This window comes from Lichenostomus cassidix, chromosome 1Aa (assembly GCF_008360975.1).
Source record: "Lichenostomus cassidix isolate B80296 chromosome 1Aa, HeHo_3.0, whole genome shotgun sequence".
NCBI classification, from domain to species: domain Eukaryota; kingdom Metazoa; phylum Chordata; class Aves; order Passeriformes; family Meliphagidae; genus Lichenostomus; species Lichenostomus cassidix.
The window spans coordinates 53,430,782-53,451,106 of record NC_139480.1 but is presented as its reverse complement, the minus strand read 5'-3'; the positions used below and the strand labels follow the sequence as shown (position 1 = coordinate 53,451,106).

General features: G+C 59.9%; 2 protein-coding genes across 2 annotated transcripts; both read left to right on the top strand.

The window, feature by feature from the left end:
• Positions 1-7,667: 7,667 nt before the first annotated feature.
• LOC146443884 (serine/threonine-protein kinase pim-1-like) lies at positions 7,668-9,796 on the top strand (the record flags this gene model as incomplete). Its single annotated transcript, XM_085049223.1, has 5 exons — positions 7,668-7,811; positions 7,907-7,957; positions 8,286-8,652; positions 9,054-9,230; positions 9,539-9,796. Coding segments are annotated over 5 exons (843 nt in total), but the record flags the coding sequence as incomplete, so codon positions are not given.
• A 5,827-nt stretch (positions 9,797-15,623) lies between these two features.
• LOC146443883 (uncharacterized) lies at positions 15,624-19,276 on the top strand. Its single transcript, XM_085049222.1, has 6 exons — positions 15,624-16,775; positions 16,934-17,352; positions 17,448-17,498; positions 17,818-18,184; positions 18,586-18,762; positions 19,071-19,276. The coding sequence occupies exons 1-6, from the start codon at positions 15,785-15,787 to the stop codon at positions 19,172-19,174; spliced, it is 2,109 nt and encodes a 702-aa protein (XP_084905348.1). The 5' UTR covers positions 15,624-15,784; the 3' UTR covers positions 19,175-19,276.
• The last annotated feature ends 1,049 nt before the right edge of the window (positions 19,277-20,325 follow it).

The following is a 20,325-nucleotide window of genomic DNA, read 5'->3' as shown; positions in this document are numbered from 1 at the left end:
CCAAGGGGTAATCACAGTGTTCCTTTCAGCCTTTATCAAGCTTTTGAAGCCTTACCTCCAGGACGGTAGTTTGGTGTCTTTAAGCACGGGCTGTAGCACAGGTAGGAGGGGCTTTAACAAGCGGAGAAATGCAGCAGTGAAACAACAGCTGCCCTCTCAAAGTGACGTGGCCACTTGGGTTCAGCCCGAGTGAAACGGCAACTCCCTGGATGCGCAGGGAGGAGGTCTCTGCTGGAGAGTGGGGGAAATGTCGCTCCTGCTTGCTGTGTCCTTGGTGGGCCGAGAACTCTGATCTTGGCAAGATGGTGAATGTTTAATTGCTGAGTGTTTCATCAGTCCTACCTCCTTTTGAAGGAGTTGTTTTAATTAGTTGTCAGCAGGGATCGCTTTAAGCCAGCTTTAGTGAAGTTTCTTTTTCACAGATTTCTTGTTGCATTGATCGTGAAACTGCCAATACCTTCAGTTTGCTAAACGAGCCCTGAAAAGCTTCTGTGAACAACTCCGGAGGGAATTGGGGATTGCAAATCTGGGATCTTATGGCCCTTCAAGTCCATGTTGGGTTTATCCACTGCTTTTGGTTCCAAGGGAAACTCCAAGTTAAGAATCATCTAAATATGAACCAGTTCACACGAAATTCAGCTTTCCAAGCCTTGATTCAGGATAAAAAATGCTGGGGATGCCCTTGTCAGAAAGGCATCTGTGAGGCAAAGCAGGCTTAAAATGCCTGTATGGAGGAAATGCAAGAGAAATGGCTGCTGGCATCCTGGGCTTTCCGGGCAGGTTTGGTACTGGATTGCAGGGCAGTTTTCCTGCCTCTGAGGATGGCACCTGCATCCCCCTGGGAAGGGAAAATGTGGAGAGAGTGGTGAGTGGGAAGACAATTGTTGCCATGTGTCCTTGGGTTCCAGTTCCTGCTGGTGTGTCTGTGCTAGGGGAAGTCCAAGGGGAATCAGTCTTGGAGTGCCTGTTGGTCATCTGTGGCACCTGGAGGAGACACTGGACTTGAGCTTCCACGCCCTCTGACAGTTTCCGGCCCTCTAGAAGCCTCCCTCTGTCCGAAAGCCTCCCCGTTTCTGAGAACCTTCAGCCCTTGGAAAACCAGCACCTTCAAGGAGTCTCCGTTCCCCCAGAGAGCCTCACTCATCAAAGCCTCCCTCCCTGCCAGAGGCTCAGTGAGACCTGCTGGCCTGAGGACAGCCGTGACCCCATGGGCAGCTCTCCCAGCTCCCTTGGAGCCAAGGATCTCAACCACACCGGCGCATTCCTCAGCGCTGACGTGGCCAGGGAAAGGCCAGAAGCAGAAATGGCAGCGCGGCCCGATCCTGCGCAGCATTCTCAGGAGGAGCAAGTGGTGCAGCAGCAAGTATCCTGGAGCCCCCAGCTGTCACCCCACGGCTGCCAGGATGCTGTGCCGGCTGTGCCAACTGGGAACACTCCTTGCTTGGTGGCAGAGACGAGCCCCAAGAGAGCCAGGAGGTTCCTCCATCTCCGGGAAGCTGCCCCAAGACGGCCACCAAATACGAGGCATGTCTATGTGGTAGCAGGTCAGATCTGAGGAGCAGAAGGTGTTAAATAAACTAGGATTTTCCCCAAGAGCTGTCTGAGTGTTTCCACTGCTCTGTATATGAGTGGGATATGGTTCCTTTCTAGCCAGGAAGTGGCACAGAGCTGGGTTTGGATTCAGGATGGGATGTGGTGGATAGTACAGGGAGGCTTTGGTTGTTGCTGAGCAGGGCTTGCCCTCTTCTGGGCTCTCAAGTGGGTTAATCCGTGTTTTTCACCGGGGAGGGTGGAGTGAGTGTTGAAGACAGAGGCAAAGAACGCATGAAACACCTGTAGCGTGTCTCTGTCCCTGTTGGTGAGGTGACCCTCCGCACCCTGGAAGGAGCTGATGTTATTTCCACAGAGATTTTGTCATTAATATGTTAAAGAATACTCTTTTATTGTGCCCCACATTTCTGGCCACCTTCATCTCCAGCTGAGCTTTCACCACAATCAATTGCTCCCTACAGTTGCAATCAGCATCTCTGTATTCTTCTCCCGCCCTTGATTGCACTGGGCGCACAGCTTCCTTTTCCATCCTCTTTCCTACACAAGACATTTGTTCACACAAGCCAGCCTTCTGCCTGGCCTGCTTGGCTTCTGACATCTGGGAATTGCCTGCTCCTATACCCTTAGGAGGTGACGTTTCCAAAGTGAGCAGCACTGGTGGACCCCAGCACGCGCAAAAAACATTTTCCCTGGGCACCTTGCTTCCCATTTCCCTGAGCAGCCTGCACTGTGCTCTCCTCATTCCCAGAGCTGAGGTTTTGCTGACACTTTTCCTCTTGTCACAGCTTTGATACTCCATTTATTTGTGGTCACGGTGGCCAAAACGGCCGCCAATCCCCACTCAGCTAAGGGCACCTGGGACTCAGATGGAGGCCTGGCTCGAGGGGCTGTGTTGGAGAGTTCTGGCTTGTGGGGAGCTCCCCCCTCACCTGGGAGGAGGCTCTCTGGGGAGGAAGAAGGCTCTGGCATGAGCCACGAGGCCCCTGGCCAAGGGACTGTAGCAGGGGACGCGTCTGTAGCGGATGCTGTCTGGGAGGTGCTGTGCGAAGGAGGGGACGTGGGGCTGGGGGTGTCACAGAGCTCAGAGAGGGTGTCCCCCCAGCCCAGCAGCCTGAAAGCCCCCGGCACACTGCAGGAGCCAAGTTTCAGGTCATCAGGAACAGCCCCCTCCCTCATCTGTGCTCCCAACCTCCCACAAAGGCTGGTTGTGCCCACGGCTGCTGCCAGGATCCCTCCCTCCCTCCCTCCCTCCCCATGGGAGCAGGGCTGGACGCCCTAAAACTGAAGCTCAGCACTCTCGGGACAAAGCCAGCACAGGGGGGAAGGAACAGGATGAGTATGAGAGGGTCGCCTCTAGCCCTTCCATCCCGCAGCAGGGAGCAGGGGGCTTCCTGGGACAGACCCAGGAGGATATTCACAACCATCCCTGGCTGGGACAGGGGTGCCAAGGAGATCCAGGAGGGAGCGGTGTGCAGCTCTTTTGTCCCCAAGGCTGCCCCTCCCCACTCCCGTGCTCACCACAGCCCCCCTATTCAGGAAGGAGATCCAGGAGCCTTGTGCTCCTTGACAGACTTTCTTCCAGCAATTCCCTGCGGAGCGGGTTTCTCTTTTTTCCGCTTTCTGAGCCTCTACAAACGTGGCGTTGTGCTGCAAGGGGCGGAAGAGCACACGGCTGGGGGACTCTTGCGGGGCTCTCTGTCCCTGGCACCCTGCTTTCCTCCTCTCCCTTTCGTGTAGCTGCGCGCCGGGATGGAGAATCTTTCCCAGGCGGCTGCAATGGCCCGGATGGGAACCCTGCATGGCGGGGGGCAGCACTGGGCATGTCCGCCCTGCCCCACGCAGCCAGGGTGTCCCACAGAGCTCCTCCAAAGCCCTGCTCCTGGCCTCCAGCGGTTCATTAGTGAGCTATTAACGAGGGAGCAATTAACGGGCACTAATGACGGAGGGGAGGGCGGGGAGCCGCTGGCAGCCGAGGGGGCGTGGCCAGGGCGGTGGGCGTGGTCTGTGCCTCGGCGGGGCGGGGCGTGGTCTGAAGGGGCGGGGCTAGCGCTGAGGGGAAAAAGGGCGGGAAAAGGCTCCGCACCGCTGAGGGGAAACGTCGGGGAAGAGGAGACAGAGGGCTGTTGTCGGAAAAAAGAGAGACGCGGGAGCTTTTGAGGGCCTGAAAACCACTAACGATGGCGGGGAGCAGCCCAACACAGTCCTCCTGCTCATCCCAGTCCCTTACACAGGCCAAGCCCTGGCTAAAATCCAGGAAAACCAGTGCTGTGGATGCAAGGAATCAGAAGCAGGCTCTGTGTGGAGAGTGTCCCTCACTGCGGGAACCTGAACTCAGTTCACCTGTTTGTTACCACTTCTAAATTCTGCTGGCTTCTTAACCGGCAGGATAGCAGTGTTACAGGGAGACATCCGTGGCTCCAAAAGACCTCCCTTTAGCAGGGACTCAGGAACAGGCTGTATGTAACCCCTTCCTTCCTTCCTTCCTCCCTTCCCTTAAAATACGCTATTGCTCTTTAGACACCACTTGTCCTGGTAGCATCAAAGTGGTTGGGAGAGGTTCCGTCCCTGATTGTCCACATCTCCCTGGGACTGCCCCTATTTCTGGGTTTACTTCAACATAGGCCTTCTCAGATATTTGACACAAAGTTACCATGGCGGTAGCTTCCTTATCAACTTTCGCAACAGTAATCTCCATTTCCAGTTTAGCCATCAAATCCCTTCCCACGAAATTACAGGCATGAGTAGGAACAAACAGAAATTCATGCTTTTCAAATTTATCCCCCACATTTACCAATAACGGTTGAATAAAATCCACCTGCTCCTCTGTCCCGCTCACCCCCTGAATAATCAAAGAACTTTTGGACAGTTTCTCCCCCATCAGGCACAAAGTTCAGAGAGGATCGAGAGGCGCCGTGTGTCCCAGGGAACACACTTGCTCTCGCTCTGGACCCATCCTGCCTGTTCTCAAGGGCCCCAGTGTGGTGAGTCCCTGCTCTAATGGGAGCCCCTTACACCCCTAACAATCCATTTCATCAGCGGGTCGCTTTGCAGTCAGTCCTGCTTCCAGCGTCCTTGTGGCCTGCCGATGGCACTGATCCCTTCCCCATCGCGGTGTTGCTCGGCTCTGCTCGGTGCCGCCAACCCCATTGCCTGCGTCCTGGGGGTCCCCTTGGTTCCTGGGGTTTATAACCCAAATCCTCCACCCTGGCCCCACCAGGGAACCTGCCGCAGGGTCCCCTGCTGGATCCCTGTCTCCTGTGCCCTAGGGGCTCTTGGTGTCTTCTGCTGGCTTCCTCCTCTAGTTACCCCGGGGCAGGACTGTGGGAACAGCCTGTCCTGAAGGCTGGGGATACAATGGGTCTCCTACTTTAGCCCTGTCTGCCGCTCCCAGGGACACACAGAGAGATACCAGAGATATGCTGGAACGGCAATTTATTGCTCCGTGGTGGCTCCCAGCGTCTTTCAGTGGCATCAGCAGGAGCTGCAGGTGGCCTGGATGTGCTCCCCAGCGGGTGGTTTGTAGGTGCCCCCCCACCCTGGGCCACCCACCTTCATTGAGGGGGGCATTCCCAGCACTGTGGCACTGCCAGGACATCCTGTCACCCGTGCTGGAAGCCAGCTCGTGGATGGAGACCACCATGGGGCCCCAGGATATCTGGAAGTTGCCAAGGAGAGGGAGTGGGATCCTGGATGCGTGGCGGGATGCCAAATGCCAGTGCCCCAGCCCCTCTGGCTCTCACCTAAAGGTTTCATGATTCTCCTCTGATGCCGCCTCTACCCAAGCTCCTGAAAGCCCAAGGAGGTGCATGCTGGCTCAGTCTTCTCCAGCGGTTTCCCAATTGACAGGAAGGGCTTGGACCTGCCAGGAAACTCTAGCCCTGTTCATCTAATCTCAGTAGCAGGAAAAATGCTGCAGATGGTCCTACTTGGCACTCCTGGGAAGTGCTTCAAAGACAGAGACAGCATCAGCCATGGGCAGCATGAGATACCAGAGCGAAATTCCTGTCTCAACGATGGATTATTCTGCTGCCATTAGGTCACGCAGCTCCTGGGTGATGGGAGGGCAGTGCAGGTTCCATTTCAGGATTTGAAGAGGAGTTTGGATGCTGTCCCTCAAAGAATCTCTCTGGAGCAGGTGTCCAGCTGTGAGATGTGCAGGGGCAGGGTGTGCTGGCTGAAGAACTGGTCCATGTGCTGGTTTTCAATGGGATAGGATCCATTTGCTTGCCAGTAAGCGGCGCAGAGCTGGGTTTGGATTCAGGGAGGGAATGTGGGGAATAGCGCGAGGAGGGTTTCATTGCTGCTGAGCAGGGCTTGCCCTCTTTCAGGACTTGGCAATGTCCCGTTGGACAATCCACGTCCTGTGCTCTGCCAACAAGGAGGTGACACCATCATCATTCCCCTCCTCATCTCTGTGTGCTACTTAGCCAAGAATCTTCCACCCACCCTGCTCCGGAGGGCCCTCAAGTGCCCACGGGAAGCCCCTTTCCCCCACTGCCACACTGCTGAGCACTGGGCTGAGGCGGGGCTGTGACGGCACAAAGGGGCTGAGCACTGGCGCCAGGCAGGGCTGGCATGTCACAGGGCTCTGCTGGCCCACAGCACTGTGAGCTCACAGTGCCGTGGCTAGCTATATAAGAGGGGCCAGCAGCCGCACCTGCCAGTGCAGTCGCGACGGAACGCACTGGAGCCATGAGCGCCGTTGGTGTCCTCGCGCCTGTGCTTTTCCTGCTGCTGGCCTCTGTGGTTGTCTGGTGGGCTCTTGGCCACTGGATACCACGGAGGCAGCACGCAGGAACAACAACAAGAGGCAAGTGCCCCGGGGTCCAACCCAGAGGCTCACGGAAAAGCCGAGGAGCCCCTGTGGCTCCCAGGTGCTCCAGGCCTCTGGCGACCCCTCGCAAGCGGCCACGTGCTCCTGCGAGCCCCCTGCACAGCCCCTGCAGCTGTGGCCCCTGCCTGGCTGTGGCCCAGGAGCTGCAGGAACTCATGCTGCTGCTGTGGGCTCGCAATGGGACACGCCAGCCGCTTTACTCAGGGATGTGGCAGGCACTGTTGAAAGAGCTGGAGGAGCTGCTGAAGCGAGGCCACGTGCCCTGCTGTGGCTCGTCCAGCTCTTCCAGGGGCCTCCATCCCTCCAAGAGGCTGCTCCCAGCAAGAACCTCCATCTCTGGGAGAGCCTCAGCCCTTGCAAGGATGGCACACCATCAGACATCTGCCATCCATGCAAGAGCCTCCGGCTGTCAGAGACCCTCCATCCTTCTGGGAGCCTCTGCTATCTCTGACAGCCTCCATCCCAGCCAGAGGCTCAGTGAGACCTGTCAGCCTGCACAAGGTGCAGAGCCCGTGGGCAGGTCTCCCAGCTCCCCTGGACTCCTGGACTTGACCAGCACGGGCACATCCCTGAGCACTGCTGTGACCAGGGAAAGCCCCCAAGTCCAAGTGGGAGCCCAGCCCGAGGCACAGGAGCCTTCTCAGGAGCAGGTGGCGGAGCAGCAAGCATGCCGGCTGAGCCAGCAGCTGCCGGCCCGCAGCAGCCAGGACGCTGTGCCGGCTGTGCCAGCTGGCAACAGCCCGTGCTTGGTGGCGGAGACGATCCCCAAGAGACCCTGGAGGTTCCTCCGTCTGCAGGAAGCTGCTCCCAGGCGGCCACCGCGTCTAGCAAAGGCCTTTCCGGTAGCAGGTGAGATCTTCTGAGCAGCTCTCTGAGGCTCCCCCGGGGCTCTTGAGGGGCAGCCCCAGGCCAGGCCAGGGCCCCCGAGAGCAGCCTAGTCCCTGGCTGCTTCCAGCGCCTCTGACGGGCTGCTTTTGGGCTTCCAAAAACGCCTCTCTGCTTTGCAGCCGCTCCTGGGACGCCCCTGTGCGAAGAAGCCTCGGGCTGGAGCCCCGGCCGTCCTCAAGAGCAGCGTCCAGCTCACGACGCCGGGGACAGCGACGGTGCCGCCCCGCCCCGCTGCTCTGCGGCTCCTGCAGCCACCCGGGCGCGCTGCCCTGGCCCAGCTGTGCCGCTCGCCAGCCCCACGGCTGCCAGGCGGTGGCCGCAGCGGGAAGCAGGTGAGAGCGAGGTGGCCCGCGGTGGCCCGGCGTGCTTCGCTGGCGGGCACTCAGGGCTGGGGTGCCCCGGGCGGAAGGCTGATGGCTCGCTCTCGGCCGCAGGGCGAAAGAAGCAGCTGCAGGAGCTGTACCGGCTGGGCCCGCAGCTGGGGCAGGGCGGCTTCGGCACCGTCTTCTCGGGGAGCCGCCTCTCGGACGGGAGCCCGGTAAGCGGGCGGGACGGGCGGGCGTGGCAGGAGGGCCGGGCCGGGGCCGGGCACCCGGGGCTGGAGCTCAGCCCGCCTCTCTCGTGGGCTTGCAGGTGGCCATCAAACGCGTGCCCCGGGACAGCGTGGCGCGGTGGCACGAGCTGGTGAGCGAGCGGGGCCAGCGGGACGGAGCGGGGCGCGGCGGGCAGGGCTAAGCGCGGGGCCCCGAGGCTGGGAGGCGGGAGATGGCGGGGGGAGCGGGCGCGGGCTCGGCGAGCCAGCCGGAGGGAGCACGGCGGGCCCGGGGATGCCGGGGATGCCGGACAGCGGTGGAGTGGCCGGGCAGGGGGGAACCCCTGAGTGTGCCCTGGGCGGGAGGAAGCCCAAAGCCCAGGGAGGCTGCCCGAGGGAGCACTGGGGCACGGCAGGCAGGGGACAGCAGAGTCCCAGGGCAGCATCAGGCCTGCTGGAGGCGTTTTCTCCTCCTCACAGCCCGACGGCACACGTGTTCCAATGGAGATCGTGCTGATGGAGAAGGTGGGCTCCGGCTGCCGCAACGTCATCCAGCTCCTTGACTGGTTTGAGCTGCCTGACAGCTTCCTGCTGGTCATGGAGCGTCCGGAGCCATCGCAGGATCTCCTGCACTTCCTGACGGAGCGGGAGTTCCTGTGCGAGGAGGTGGCGCGCTGGCTTTTCCGCCAGGTGCTGGAGGCCGTGCGGCACTGCACTGCCTGCGGCGTCCTGCACCGGGACATCAAGCCCTCCAACCTCCTCGTGGACCCGGAGAGCGGCGAGCTGAAGCTCATCGACTTCGGTTGCGGCACCTTCCTCCAGGAGCAGCCCTTCAACTACTTTGCCGGTGAGCCCACAGCCGGGGCCGTGCTCCCAGCGTCAGGCATTGCACGGCCCCATTCCTTCCCTCCCGGGCTGCGGCAGTCAGCCTGCTGCCCTTTGGCACGGGGCGCATGCTGTGCCCCAGGATGCTGTGCTGCCAGCCCTGCCGACAGAGCACGGCTGCAAAAGCCAGGCAGGCCCCAGCTGCTCGGCTTGGCCGGCCCACCAGGGCTTGGGCTGCACCGCTGCCCTTCTTTGCCTATTGGCAGAATCGGTTCTTGGCTTTGGCCAGGGTGCTGGAGCAGGGGCTGCGGCCTTGCGGGGAAGCTACGGCCACCGCTGCAGCCCCTGCCTCGGCCACGAGGCTGGGCCCAGGCTCTGGAAGCCAACAGCCTGCGCCCTGACAGCGCCGCCTGTCTCCCCTAGGAACACTAGTGTACAGCCCGCCCGAGTGGATCCGCCACGGCCGCTACCACGGCCATTCGGCAACCATCTGGTCCCTGGGCGTGCTGCTGTACGTCATGGTCTGTGGGAACATCCCCTTCCACGACGACCGTGAAATCGTGTCGGGGCAGCTCTGCTTCAGGCAGCAGGTCTCTCCAGGTAGGTATGCGGCCTGAAGAAGGCAGGCTTTGGCACGTGGCTGCGCACAGCCCAGCGTGGCCCAGCTCACGCAGCTCCGCGGCAGGTGGATGTGCCGTCAAGGGCTGGATGTGCCGCGGGAGGTGGCCCGTGACGGGGCCGCTCAGTGTGGCACGCCGGGCTGAAGGAGGTGGCGCTGCTTCCTGCCGTGCCGCTCTCCCGCCAAGTACAGAGCGCGCTGGGAGGCTGGCGCAGCTCTGAGCACACGCAGCACTGGCCGGGCAGGAGCCTTTGGCAAGTGACCGGCACTTTCTGGCTTCTCTCCGCAGAGTGCCAGCAGCTGATCCGCTGGTGTCTGTCCAAGCACCCTGAGGACAGGCCAGCTCTGGAGGAGATCTCGTGCCACCCTTGGGTGCTGGGCAGGCGTCTTTGATGCCTTGCCAGAGCCTCTGCAGCACCCACTTCCTCAGTCCCTCCCAGGACTGAGGACCCGAAAAATAAAACAATGACAGAAGCATTCGGCAGTGTCAAGTGCAGTTCCTGTTAGCAAGTTCAGCTAAAGAAACCTCTTTGGCCAAGGGGTAATCACAGTGTTCCTTTCAGCCTTTATCAAGCTTTTGAAGCCTTACCTCCAGGACGGTAGTTTGGTGTCTTTAAGCACGGGCTGTAGCACAGGTAGGAGGGGCTTTAACAAGCGGAGAAATGCAGCAGTGAAACAGCAGCTGCCCTCTCAAAGTGACGTGGCCACTTGGGTTCAGCCCGAGTGAAACGGCAACTCCCTGGATGCGCAGGGAGGAGGTCTCTGCTGGAGAGTGGGGGAAATGTCGCTCCTGCTTGCTGTGTCCTTGGTGGGCCGAGAACTCTGATCTTGGCAAGATGGTGAATGTTTAATTGCTGAGTGTTTCATCAGTCCTACCTCCTTTTGAAGGAGTTGTTTTAATTAGTTGTCAGCAGGGATCGCTTTAAGCCAGCTTTAGTGAAGTTTCTTTTTCACAGATTTCTTGTTGCATTGATCGTGAAACTGCCAATACCTTCAGTTTGCTAAACGAGCCCTGAAAAGCTTCCGTGAACAACTCCGGAGGGAATTGGGGATTGCAAATCTGGGATCTTATGGCCCTTCAAGTCCATGTTGGGTTTATCCACTGCTTTTGGTTCCAAGGGAAACTCCAAGTTAAGAATCATCGAAATATGAACCAGTTCTCACGAAATTCAGCTTCCAAGCCTTGATTCAGGATAAAAACAGCTGGGGATGCCCTTGTCAGAAAGGCATCTGTGAGGCAAAGCAGGCTTAAAATGCCTGTACGGAGGAAATGCAAGAGAAATGGCTGCTGGCATCCTGGGCTTTCCGGGCAGGTTTGGTACTGGATTGCAGGGCAGTTTTCCTGCCTCTGAGGATGGCACCTGCATCCCCCTGGGAAGGGAAAATGTGGAGAGAGTGGTGAGTGGGAAGACAATTGTTGCCATGTGCTCTTGGGCTCCAGTTCCTGCTGGTGTGTCTGTGCTAGGGGAAGTCCAAGGGGAATCAGTCTTGGAGTGCCTGTTGGTCATCTGTGGCACCTGGAGGAGACACTGGACTTGAGCTTCCACGCCCTCTGACAGTTTCCGGCCCTCTAAAAGCCTCCCTCTGTCCGAAAGCCTCCCCGTTTCTGAGAACCTTCAGCCCTTGGAAAACCAGCACCTTCAAGGAGTCTCCGTTCCCCCAGAGAGCCTCACTCATCAAAGCCTCCCTCCCTGCCAGAGGCTCAGTGAGACCTGCTGGCCTGAGGACAGCCGTGACCCCATGGGCAGCTCTCCCAGCTCCCTTGGAGCCAAGGATCTCAACCACACCGGCGCATTCCTCAGCGCTGACGTGGCCAGGGAAAGGCCAGAAGCAGAAATGGCAGCGCGGCCCGATCCTGCGCAGCATTCTCAGGAGGAGCAAGTGGTGCAGCAGCAAGTATCCTGGAGCCCCCAGCTGTCACCCCACGGCTGCCAGGATGCTGTGCCAACTGGGAACACTCCTTGCTTGGTGGCAGAGACGAGCCCCAAGAGAGCCAGGAGGTTCCTCCATCTCCGGGAAGCTGCCCCAAGACGGCCACCAAATACGAGGCATGTCTATGTGGTAGCAGGTCGGATCTGAGGAGCAGAAGGTGTTAAATAAACGAGGATTTTCCCCAAGAGCTGTCTGAGTGTTTCCACTGCTCTGTATATGAGTGGGATACGGTTCCTTTCTAGCCAGGAAGTGGCACAGAGCTGGGTTTGGATTCAGGATGGGATGTGGTGGATAGTACAGGGAGGCTTTGGTTGTTGCTGAGCAGGGCTTGCCCTCTTCTGGGCTCTCAAGTGGGTTAATCCGTGTTTTTCACCAGGGAGGGTGGAGTGAGTGTTGAAGACAGAGGCAAAGAACGCATGAAACACCTGTAGCGTGTCTCTGTCCCTGTTTGTGAGGTGACCCTCCGCACCCTGGAAGGAGCTGATGTTATTTCCACAGTGATTTTGCCATTAATATGTTTAAGAATACTCTTTTATTGTGCCCCACATTTCTGGCCACCTTCATCTCCAGCTGAGCTTTCACCACAATCAATTGCTCCCTACAGTTGCAATCAGCATCTCTGTATTCTTCTCCCGCCCTTGATTGCACTGGGCACACAGCTTCCTTTTCCATCCTCTTTCCTACACAAGACGTTTGTTCACACAAGCCAGCCTTCTGCCTGGCCTGCTTGGCTTCTGACATCTGGGAATTGCCTGCTCCTATGCCCTTAGGAGGTGACGTTTCAAAAGTGAGCAGCACTGGTGGACCCCAGCACGTGCAAAAAACATTTTCCCTGGGCACCTTGCTTCCCATTTCCCTGAGCAGCCTGCACTGTGCTCTCCTCATTCCCAGAGCTGAGGTTTTGCTGACACTTTTCCTCTTGTCACAGCTTTGAAAATCCATTTATTTGTGGTCACGGTGGCCAAAACGGCCGCCAATCCCCACTCAGCTAAGGGCACCTGGGACTCAGACGGAGGCCTGGCTCGAGGGGCTGTGCTGGAGAGTTCTGGCATGTGGGGGGCTCCCCACTAACCTGGGAGGAGGCTCTCTGGGGAGGAAGAAGGCTCTGGCATGAGCCACGAGGCCCCTGGCCAAGGGACTGTAGCAGGGGACGCGTCTGTAGCGGATGCTGTCTGGGAGGTGCTGTGCGAAGGAGGGGACGTGGGGCTGGGGGTGTCACAGAGCTCAGAGAGGGTGTCCCCCCAGCCCAGCAGCCTGAAAGCCCCCGGCACACTGCAGGAGCCAAGTTTCAGGTCATCAGGAACAGCCCCCTCCCTCATCTGTGCTCCCAACCTCCCACAAAGGCTGGTTGTGCCCACGGCTGCTGCCAGGATCCCTCCCTCCCTCCCTCCCTCCCTCCCCATGGGAGCAGGGCTGGACGCCCTAAAACTGAAGCTCAGCACTCTCGGGACAAAGCCAGCACAGGGGGGAAGGAACAGGATGAGTATGAGAGGGTCGCCTCTAGCCCTTCCATCCCGCAGCAGGGAGCAGGGGGCTTCCTGGGACAGACCCAGGAGGATATTCACAACCATCCCTGGCTGGGACAGGGGTGCCAAGGAGATCCAGGAGGGAGCGGTGTGCAGCTCTTTTGTCCCCAAGGCTGCCCCTCCCCACTCCCGTGCTCACCACAGCCCCCCTATTCAGGAAGGAGATCCAGGAGCCTTGTGCTCCTTGACAGACTTTCTTCCAGCAATTCCCTGCGGAGCGGGTTTCTCTTTTTTCCGCTTTCTGAGCCTCTACAAACGTGGCGTTGTGCTGAAGGGGCGGAAGAGCACACGGCTGGGGGACTCTTGCGGGGCTCTCTGTCCCTGGCACCCTGCTTTCCTCCTCTCCCTTTCGTGTAGCTGCGCGCCGGGATGGAGAATCTTTCCCAGGCGGCTGCAATGGCCCGGATGGGAACCCTGCATGGCGGGGGGCAGCACTGGGCATGTCCGCCCTGCCCCACGCAGCCAGGGTGTCCCACAGAGCTCCTCCAAAGCCCTGCTCCTGGCCTCCAGCGGTTCATTAGTGAGCTATTAACGAGGGAGCAATTAACGGGCACTAATGACGGAGGGGAGGGCGGGGAGCCGCTGGCAGCCGAGGGGGCGTGGCCAGGGCGGTGGGCGTGGTCTGTGCCTCGGCGGGGCGGGGCGTGGTCTGAAGGGGCGGGGCTAGCGCTGAGGGGAAAAAGGGCGGGAAAAGGCTCCGCACCGCTGAGGGGAAACGTCGGGGAAGAGGAGACAGAGGGCTGTTGTCGGAAAAAAGAGAGACGCGGGAGCTTTTGAGGGCCTGAAAACCACTAACGATGGCGGGGAGCAGCCCAACACAGTCCTCCTGCTCATCCCAGTCCCTTACACAGGCCAAGCCCTGGCTAAAATCCAGGAAAACCAGTGCTGTGGATGCAAGGAATCAGAAGCAGGCTCTGTGTGGAGAGTGTCCCTCACTGCGGGAACCTGAACTCAGTTCACCTGTTTGTTACCACTTCTAAATTCTGCTGGCTTCTTAACCGGCAGGATAGCAGTGTTACAGGGAGACATCCGTGGCTCCAAAAGACCTACCTTTAGCAGGGACTCAGGAACAGGCTGTATGTAACCCCTTCCTTCCTTCCTTCCTCCCTTCCCTTAAAATACGCTATTGCTCTTTAGACACCACTTGTCCTGGTAGCATCAAAGTGGTTGGGAGAGGTTCCGTCCCTGATTGTCCACATCTCCCTGGGACTGCCCCTATTTCTGGGTTTACTTCAACATAGGCCTTCTCAGATATTTGACACAAAGTTACCATGGCGGTAGCTTCCTTATCAACTTTCGCAACAGTAATCTCCATTTCCAGTTTAGCCATCAAATCCCTTCCCACGAAATTACAGGCATGAGTAGGAACAAACAGAAATTCATGCTTTTCAAATTTATCCCCCACATTTACCAATAACGGTTGAATAAAATCCACCTGCTCCTCTGTCCCGCTCACCCCCTGAATAATCAAAGAACTTTTGGACAGTTTCTCCCCCATCAGGCACAAAGTTCAGAGAGGATCGAGAGGCGCCGTGTGTCCCAGGGAACACACTTGCTCTCGCTCTGGACCCATCCTGCCTGTTCTCAAGGGCCCCAGTGTGGTGAGTCCCTGCTCTAATGGGAGCCCCTTACACCCCTAACAATCCATTTCATCAGCGGGTCGCTTTGCAGTCAGTCCTGCTTGCAGTGTCCTTGTGGCCTGCCGATGGCACTGATCCCTTCCCCATCGCGGTGTTGCTCGGCTCTGCTCGGTGCCGCCAACCCCATTGCCTGTGTCCTGGGGGTCCCCTTGGTTCCTGGGGTTTATAACCCAAATCCTCCACCCTGGCCCCACCAGGGAACCTGCCGCAGGGTCCCCTGCTGGATCCCTGTCTCCTGTGCCCTAGGGGCTCTTGGTGTCTTCTGCTGCCTTCCTCCTCTAGTTACCCCGGGGCAGGACTGTGGGAACAGCCTGTCCTGAAGGCTGGGGATACAATGGGTCTCCTACTTTAGCCCTGTCTGCCGCTCCCAGGGACACACAGAGAGATACCAGAGATATGCTGGAACGGCAATTTAGTGCTCCGTGGTGGCTCCCAGCGTCTTTCAGTGGCATCAGCAGGAGCTGCAGGTGGCCTGGATGTGCTCCCCAGCGGGTGGTTTGTAGGTGCCCCCCCACCCTGGGCCACCCACCTTCATTGAGGGGGGCATTCCCAGCACTGTGGCACTGCCAGGACATCCTGTCACCCGTGCTGGAAGCCAGCTCGTGGATGGAGACCACCATGGGGCCCCAGGATATCTGGAAGTTGCCAAGGAGAGGGAGTGGGATCCTGGATGGGTGGCGGGATGCCAAATGCCAGTGCCCCAGCCCCTCTGGCTCTCACCTAAAGGTTTCATGATTCTCCTCTGATGCCGCCTCTACCCAAGCTCCTGAAAGCCCAAGGAGGTCCATGCTGGCTCAGTCTTCTCCAGCAGTTTCCCAATTGACAGGAAGGGCTTGGACCTGCCAGGAAACTCTAGCCCTGTTCATCTAATCTCAGTAGCAGGAAAAATGCTGCAGATGGTCCTACTTGGCACTCCTGGGAAGTGCTTCAAAGACAGAGACAGCATCAGCCATGGGCAGCATGAGATACCAGAGCGAAATTCCTGTCTCAAAGATGGATTATTCTGCTGCCATTAGGTCACGCAGCTCCTGGGTGATGGGAGGGCAGTGCAGGTTCCATTTCAGGATTTGAAGAGGAGTTTGGATGCTGTCCCTCAAAGAATCTCTCTGGAGCAGGTGTCCAGCTGTGAGATGTGCAGGGACAGGGCATGCTGGCTGAAGAACTGGTCCATGTGCTGGTTTTCAATGGGATAGGATCCATTTGCTTGCCAGTAAGCGGCGCAGAGCTGGGTTTGGATTCAGGGAGGGAATGTGGGGAATAGCGCGAGGCGGGGCTGTGACGGCACAAAGGGGCTGAGCGCTGGCGCCAGGCAGGGCTGGCATGTCACAGGGCTCTGCTGGCCCACAGCACTGTGAGCTCACAGTGCCGTGGCTAGCTATATAAGAGGGGCCAGCAGCCGCACCTGCCAGTGCAGTCGCGACGGAACGCACTGGAGCCATGAGCGCCGTCGGTGTCCTCGCGCCTGTGCTTTTCCTGCTGCTGGCCTCTGTGGCTGTCTGGTGGGCTCTTGGCCACTGGATACCACGGAGGCAGCACGCAGGAACAACGACAAGAGGCAAGTGCCCCGGGGTCCAACCCAGAGGCTCACGGAAAAGCCGAGGAGCCCCTGTGGCTCCCAGGTGCTCCAGGCCTCTGGCGACCCCTCGCAAGCGGCCACGTGCTCCCGCGAGCCCCCTGCACAGCCCCTGCAGCTGCGGCCCCTGCCTGGCTGTGGCCCAGGAGCTGCAGGAACTCATGCTGCTGCTGTGGGCTCGCAATGGGACACGCCAGCCGCTTTACTCAGGGATGTGGCAGGCACTGTTGAAAGAGCTGGAGGAGCTGCTGAAGCGAGGCCACGTGCCCTGCTGTGGCTCGTCCAGCTCTTCCAGGGGCCTCCATCCCTCCAAGAGGCTGCTCCCAGCAAGAACCTCCATCTCTGGGAGAGCCTCAGCCCTTGCAAGGATGGCACACCATCAGACATCTGCCATCCATGCAAGAGCCTCCGGCTGTCAGAGACCCTCCATCCTTCCGGGAGCCTCTGCTATCTCTGACAGCCTCCATCCCAGCCAGAGGCTCAGTGAGACCTGTCAGCCTGCACAAGGTGCAGAGCCCGTGGGCAGGTCTCCCAGCTCCCCTGGACTCCTGGACTTGACCAACACGGGCACATCCCTGAGCACTGCCGTGGCCAGGGAAAGCCCCCAGGTCCAAGTGGGAGCCCAGCCCGAGGCACAGGAGCCTTCTCAGGAGCAGGTGGCGGAGCAGCAAGCGTGCCGGCTGAGCCAGCAGCTGCCGGCCCGCAGCAGCCAGGACGCTGTGCCGGCTGTGCCAGCTGGCAACAGCCCGTGCTTGGTGGCGGAGACGATCCCCAAGAGACCCTGGAGGTTCCTCCGTCTGCAGGAAGCTGCTCCCAGGCGGCCACCGCGTCTAGCAAAGGCCTTTCCGGTAGCAGGTGAGATCTTCTGAGCAGCTCTCTGAGGCTCCTCCGGGGCTCTTGAGGGGCAGCCCCAGGCCAGGCCAGGGCCCCCGAGAGCAGCCTAGTCCCTGGCTGCTTCCAGCGCCTCTGACGGGCTGCTTTTGGGCTTCCAAAAACGCCTCTCTGCTTTGCAGCCGCTCCTGGGACGCCCCTGTGCCAAGAAGCCTCGGGCTGTAGCCCCGGCCGTCCTCAAGAGCAGCGTCCAGCTCACGACGCCGGGGACAGCGACGGTGCCGCCCCGCCCCGCTGCTCTGCGGCTCCTGCAGCCACCCGGGCGCGCTGCCCTGGCCCAGCTGTGCCGCTCGCCAGCCCCACGGCTGCCGGGCGGTGGCCGCAGCGGGAAGCAGGTGAGAGCGAGGTGGTCCGCGGTGGCCCGGCGTGCTTCGCTGGCGGGCACTCGGGGCTGGGGTGCCCCGGGCGGAAGGCTGATGGCTCGCTCTCGGCCGCAGGGCGAAAGAAGCAGCTGCAGGAGCTGTACCGGCTGGGCCCGCAGCTGGGGCAGGGCGGCTTCGGCACCGTCTTCTCGGGGAGCCGCCTCTCGGACGGGAGCCCGGTAAGCGGGCGGGACGGGCGGGCGTGGCAGGAGGGCCGGGCCGGGGCCGGGCACCCGGGGCTGGAGCTCAGCCCGCCTCTCTCGTGGGCTTGCAGGTGGCCATCAAACGCGTGCCCCGGGACAGCGTGGCGCGGTGGCACGAGCTGGTGAGCGAGCGGGGCCAGCGGGACGGAGCGGGGCGCGGCGGGCAGGGCTAAGCGCGGGGCCCCGAGGCTGGGAGGCGGGAGATGGCGGGGGGAGCGGGCGCGGGCTCGGCGAGCCAGCCGGAGGGAGCACAGCGGGCCCGGGGATGCCGGACAGCGGTGGAGTGGCCGGGCAGGGGGGAACCCCTGAGTGTGCCCTGGGCGGGAGGAAGCCCAAAGCCCAGGGAGGCTGCCCGAGGGAGCACTGGGGCACGGCAGGCAGGGGACAGCAGAGTCCCAGGGCAGCATCAGGCCTGCTGGAGGCGTTTTCTCCTCCTCACAGCCCGACGGCACACGTGTTCCAATGGAGATCGTGCTGATGGAGAAGGTGGGCTCCGGCTGCCGCAACGTCATCCAGCTCCTTGACTGGTTTGAGCTGCCTGACAGCTTCCTGCTGGTCATGGAGCGTCCGGAGCCATCGCAGGATCTCCTGCACTTCCTGACGGAGCGGGAGTTCCTGTGCGAGGAGGTGGCGCGCTGGCTTTTCCGCCAGGTGCTGGAGGCCGTGCGGCACTGCACTGCCTGCGGCGTCCTGCACCGGGACATCAAGCCCTCCAACCTCCTCGTGGACCCGGAGAGCGGCGAGCTGAAGCTCATCGACTTCGGTTGCGGCACCTTCCTCCAGGAGCAGCCCTTCAACTACTTTGCCGGTGAGCCCACAGCCGGGGCCGTGCTCCCAGCGCCAGGCATTGCAAGGCCCCATTCCTTCTCTCCCGGGCTGCGGCATTCAGCCTGCTGCCCTTTGGCACGGGGCGCATGCTGTGCCCCAGGATGCTGTGCTGCCAGCCCTGCCGACAGAGCACGGCTGCAAAAGCCTGGCAGGCCCCAGCCGCTCGGCTTGGCAGGCCCGCCAGGGCTTGGGCTGCACCGCTGCCCTTCTTTGCCTGCTGGCAGAATGGGTTCTTGGCTTCGGCCAGGGTGCTGGAGCAGGGGCTGCGGCCTTGCGGGGAAGCTACGGCCACCGCTGCAGCCCCTGCCTCGGCCACGAGGCTGGGCCCAGGCTCTGGAAGCCAACAGCCTGCGCCCTGACAGCGCCGCCTGTCTCCCCTAGGAACACACGTGTACAGCCCGCCCGAGTGGATCCGCCACGGCCGCTACCACGGCCATTCGGCAACCATCTGGTCCCTGGGCGTGCTGCTGTACGTCATGGTCTGTGGGAACATCCCCTTCCACAACGACCGTGAAATCGTGTCGGGGCAGCTCTGCTTCAGGCAGCAGGTCTCTCCAGGTAGGTATGCGGCCTGAAGAAGGCAGGCTTTGGCACGTGGCTGCGCACAGCCCAGCGTGGCCCAGCTCACGCAGCTCCGCGGCAGGTGGACGTGCCGTCAAGGGCTGGATGTGCCGCGGGAGGTGGCCCGTGACGGGGCCGCTCAGTGTGGCACGCCGGGCTGAAGGAGGTGGCGCTGCTTCCTGCCGTGCCGCTCTCCCGCCAAGTACAGAGCGCGCTGGGAGGCTGGCGCAGCTCTGAGCACACGCAGCACTGGCCGGGCAGGAGCCTTTGGCAAGTGACCGGCACTTTCTGGCTTCTCTCCGCAGAGTGCCAGCAGCTGATCCGCTGGTGTCTGTCCAAGCACCCTGAGGACAGGCCAGCTCTGGAGGAGATCTCGTGCCACCCTTGGGTGCTGGGCAGGCGTCTTTGATGCCTTGCCAGAGCCTCTGCAGCACCCACTTCCTCAGTCCCTCCCAGGACTGAGGACCCGAAAAATAAAACAATGACAGAAGCATTCGGCAGTGTCAAGTGCAGTTCCTGCTAGCAAGTTCAGCTAAAGAAACCTCTTTGGCCAAGGGGTAATCACAGTGTTCCTTTCAGCCTTTTTCAAGCTTTTGAAGCCTTATCTCCAGGACGGTAGTTTGGTGTCTTTAAGCACGGGCTGTTTAAGCACAGGAAGGAGGGGCTTTAACAAGCTGAGAAATGCAGCAGTGAAACAACAGCTGCCCTCTCAAAGTGACGTGGCCACTTGGGTTCAGCCCGAGTGAAACGGCAACTCCCTGGATGCGCAGGGAGGAGGTCTCTGCTGGAGAGTGGGGGAAATGTCGCTCCTGCTTGCTGTGTCCTTGGTGGGCCGAGAACTCTGATCTTGGCAAGATGGTGAATGTTTAATTGCTGAGTGTTTCATCAGTCCTACCTCCTTTTGAAGGAGTTGTTTTAATTAGTTGTCAGCAGGGATCGCTTTAAGCCAGCTTTAGTGAAGTTTCTTTTTCACAGATTTCTTGTTGCATTGATCGTGAAACTGCCAATACCTTCAGTTTGCTAAACGAGCCCTGAAAAGCTTCTGTGAACAACTCCGGAGGGAATTGGGGATTGCAAATCTGGGATCTTATGGCCCTTCAAGTCCATGTTGGGTTTATCCACTGCTTTTGGTTCCAAGGGAAACTCCAAGTTAAGAATCATCTAAATATGAACCAGTTCACACGAAATTCAGCTTTCCAAGCCTTGATTCAGGATAAAAAATGCTGGGGATGCCCTTGTCAGAAAGGCATCTGTGAGGCAAAGCAGGCTTAAAATGCCTGTATGGAGGAAATGCAAGAGAAATGGCTGCTGGCATCCTGGGCTTTCCGGGCAGGTTTGGTACTGGATTGCAGGGCAGTTTTCCTGCCTCTGAGGACGGCACCTGCGTCCCCTTGGGAAGGGAAAATGTGGAGAGAGTGGTGAGTGGGAAGACAATTGTTGCCATGTGTCCTTGGGTTCCAGTTCCTGCTGATGTGTCTGTGCTAGGGGAAGTCCAAGGGGAATCAGTCTTGGAGTGCCTGTTGGTCATCTGTGGCACCTGGAGGAGACACTGGACTTGAA

Excerpts from the sequence above, each read along its gene's own strand:
- LOC146443883 (XM_085049222.1), top strand. The coding sequence starts at position 15,785 with ATGAGCGCCGTCGGTGTCCTCGCGCCTGTGCTTTTCCTGCTGCTGGCC. Across the intron at positions 17,499-17,817 it reads TGGCGCGGTGGCACGAGCTG|CCCGACGGCACACGTGTTCC; the intron begins GTGAGCGAGCGG and ends TCCTCCTCACAG. Across the intron at positions 18,763-19,070 it reads CAGGCAGCAGGTCTCTCCAG|AGTGCCAGCAGCTGATCCGC; the intron begins GTAGGTATGCGG and ends TTCTCTCCGCAG.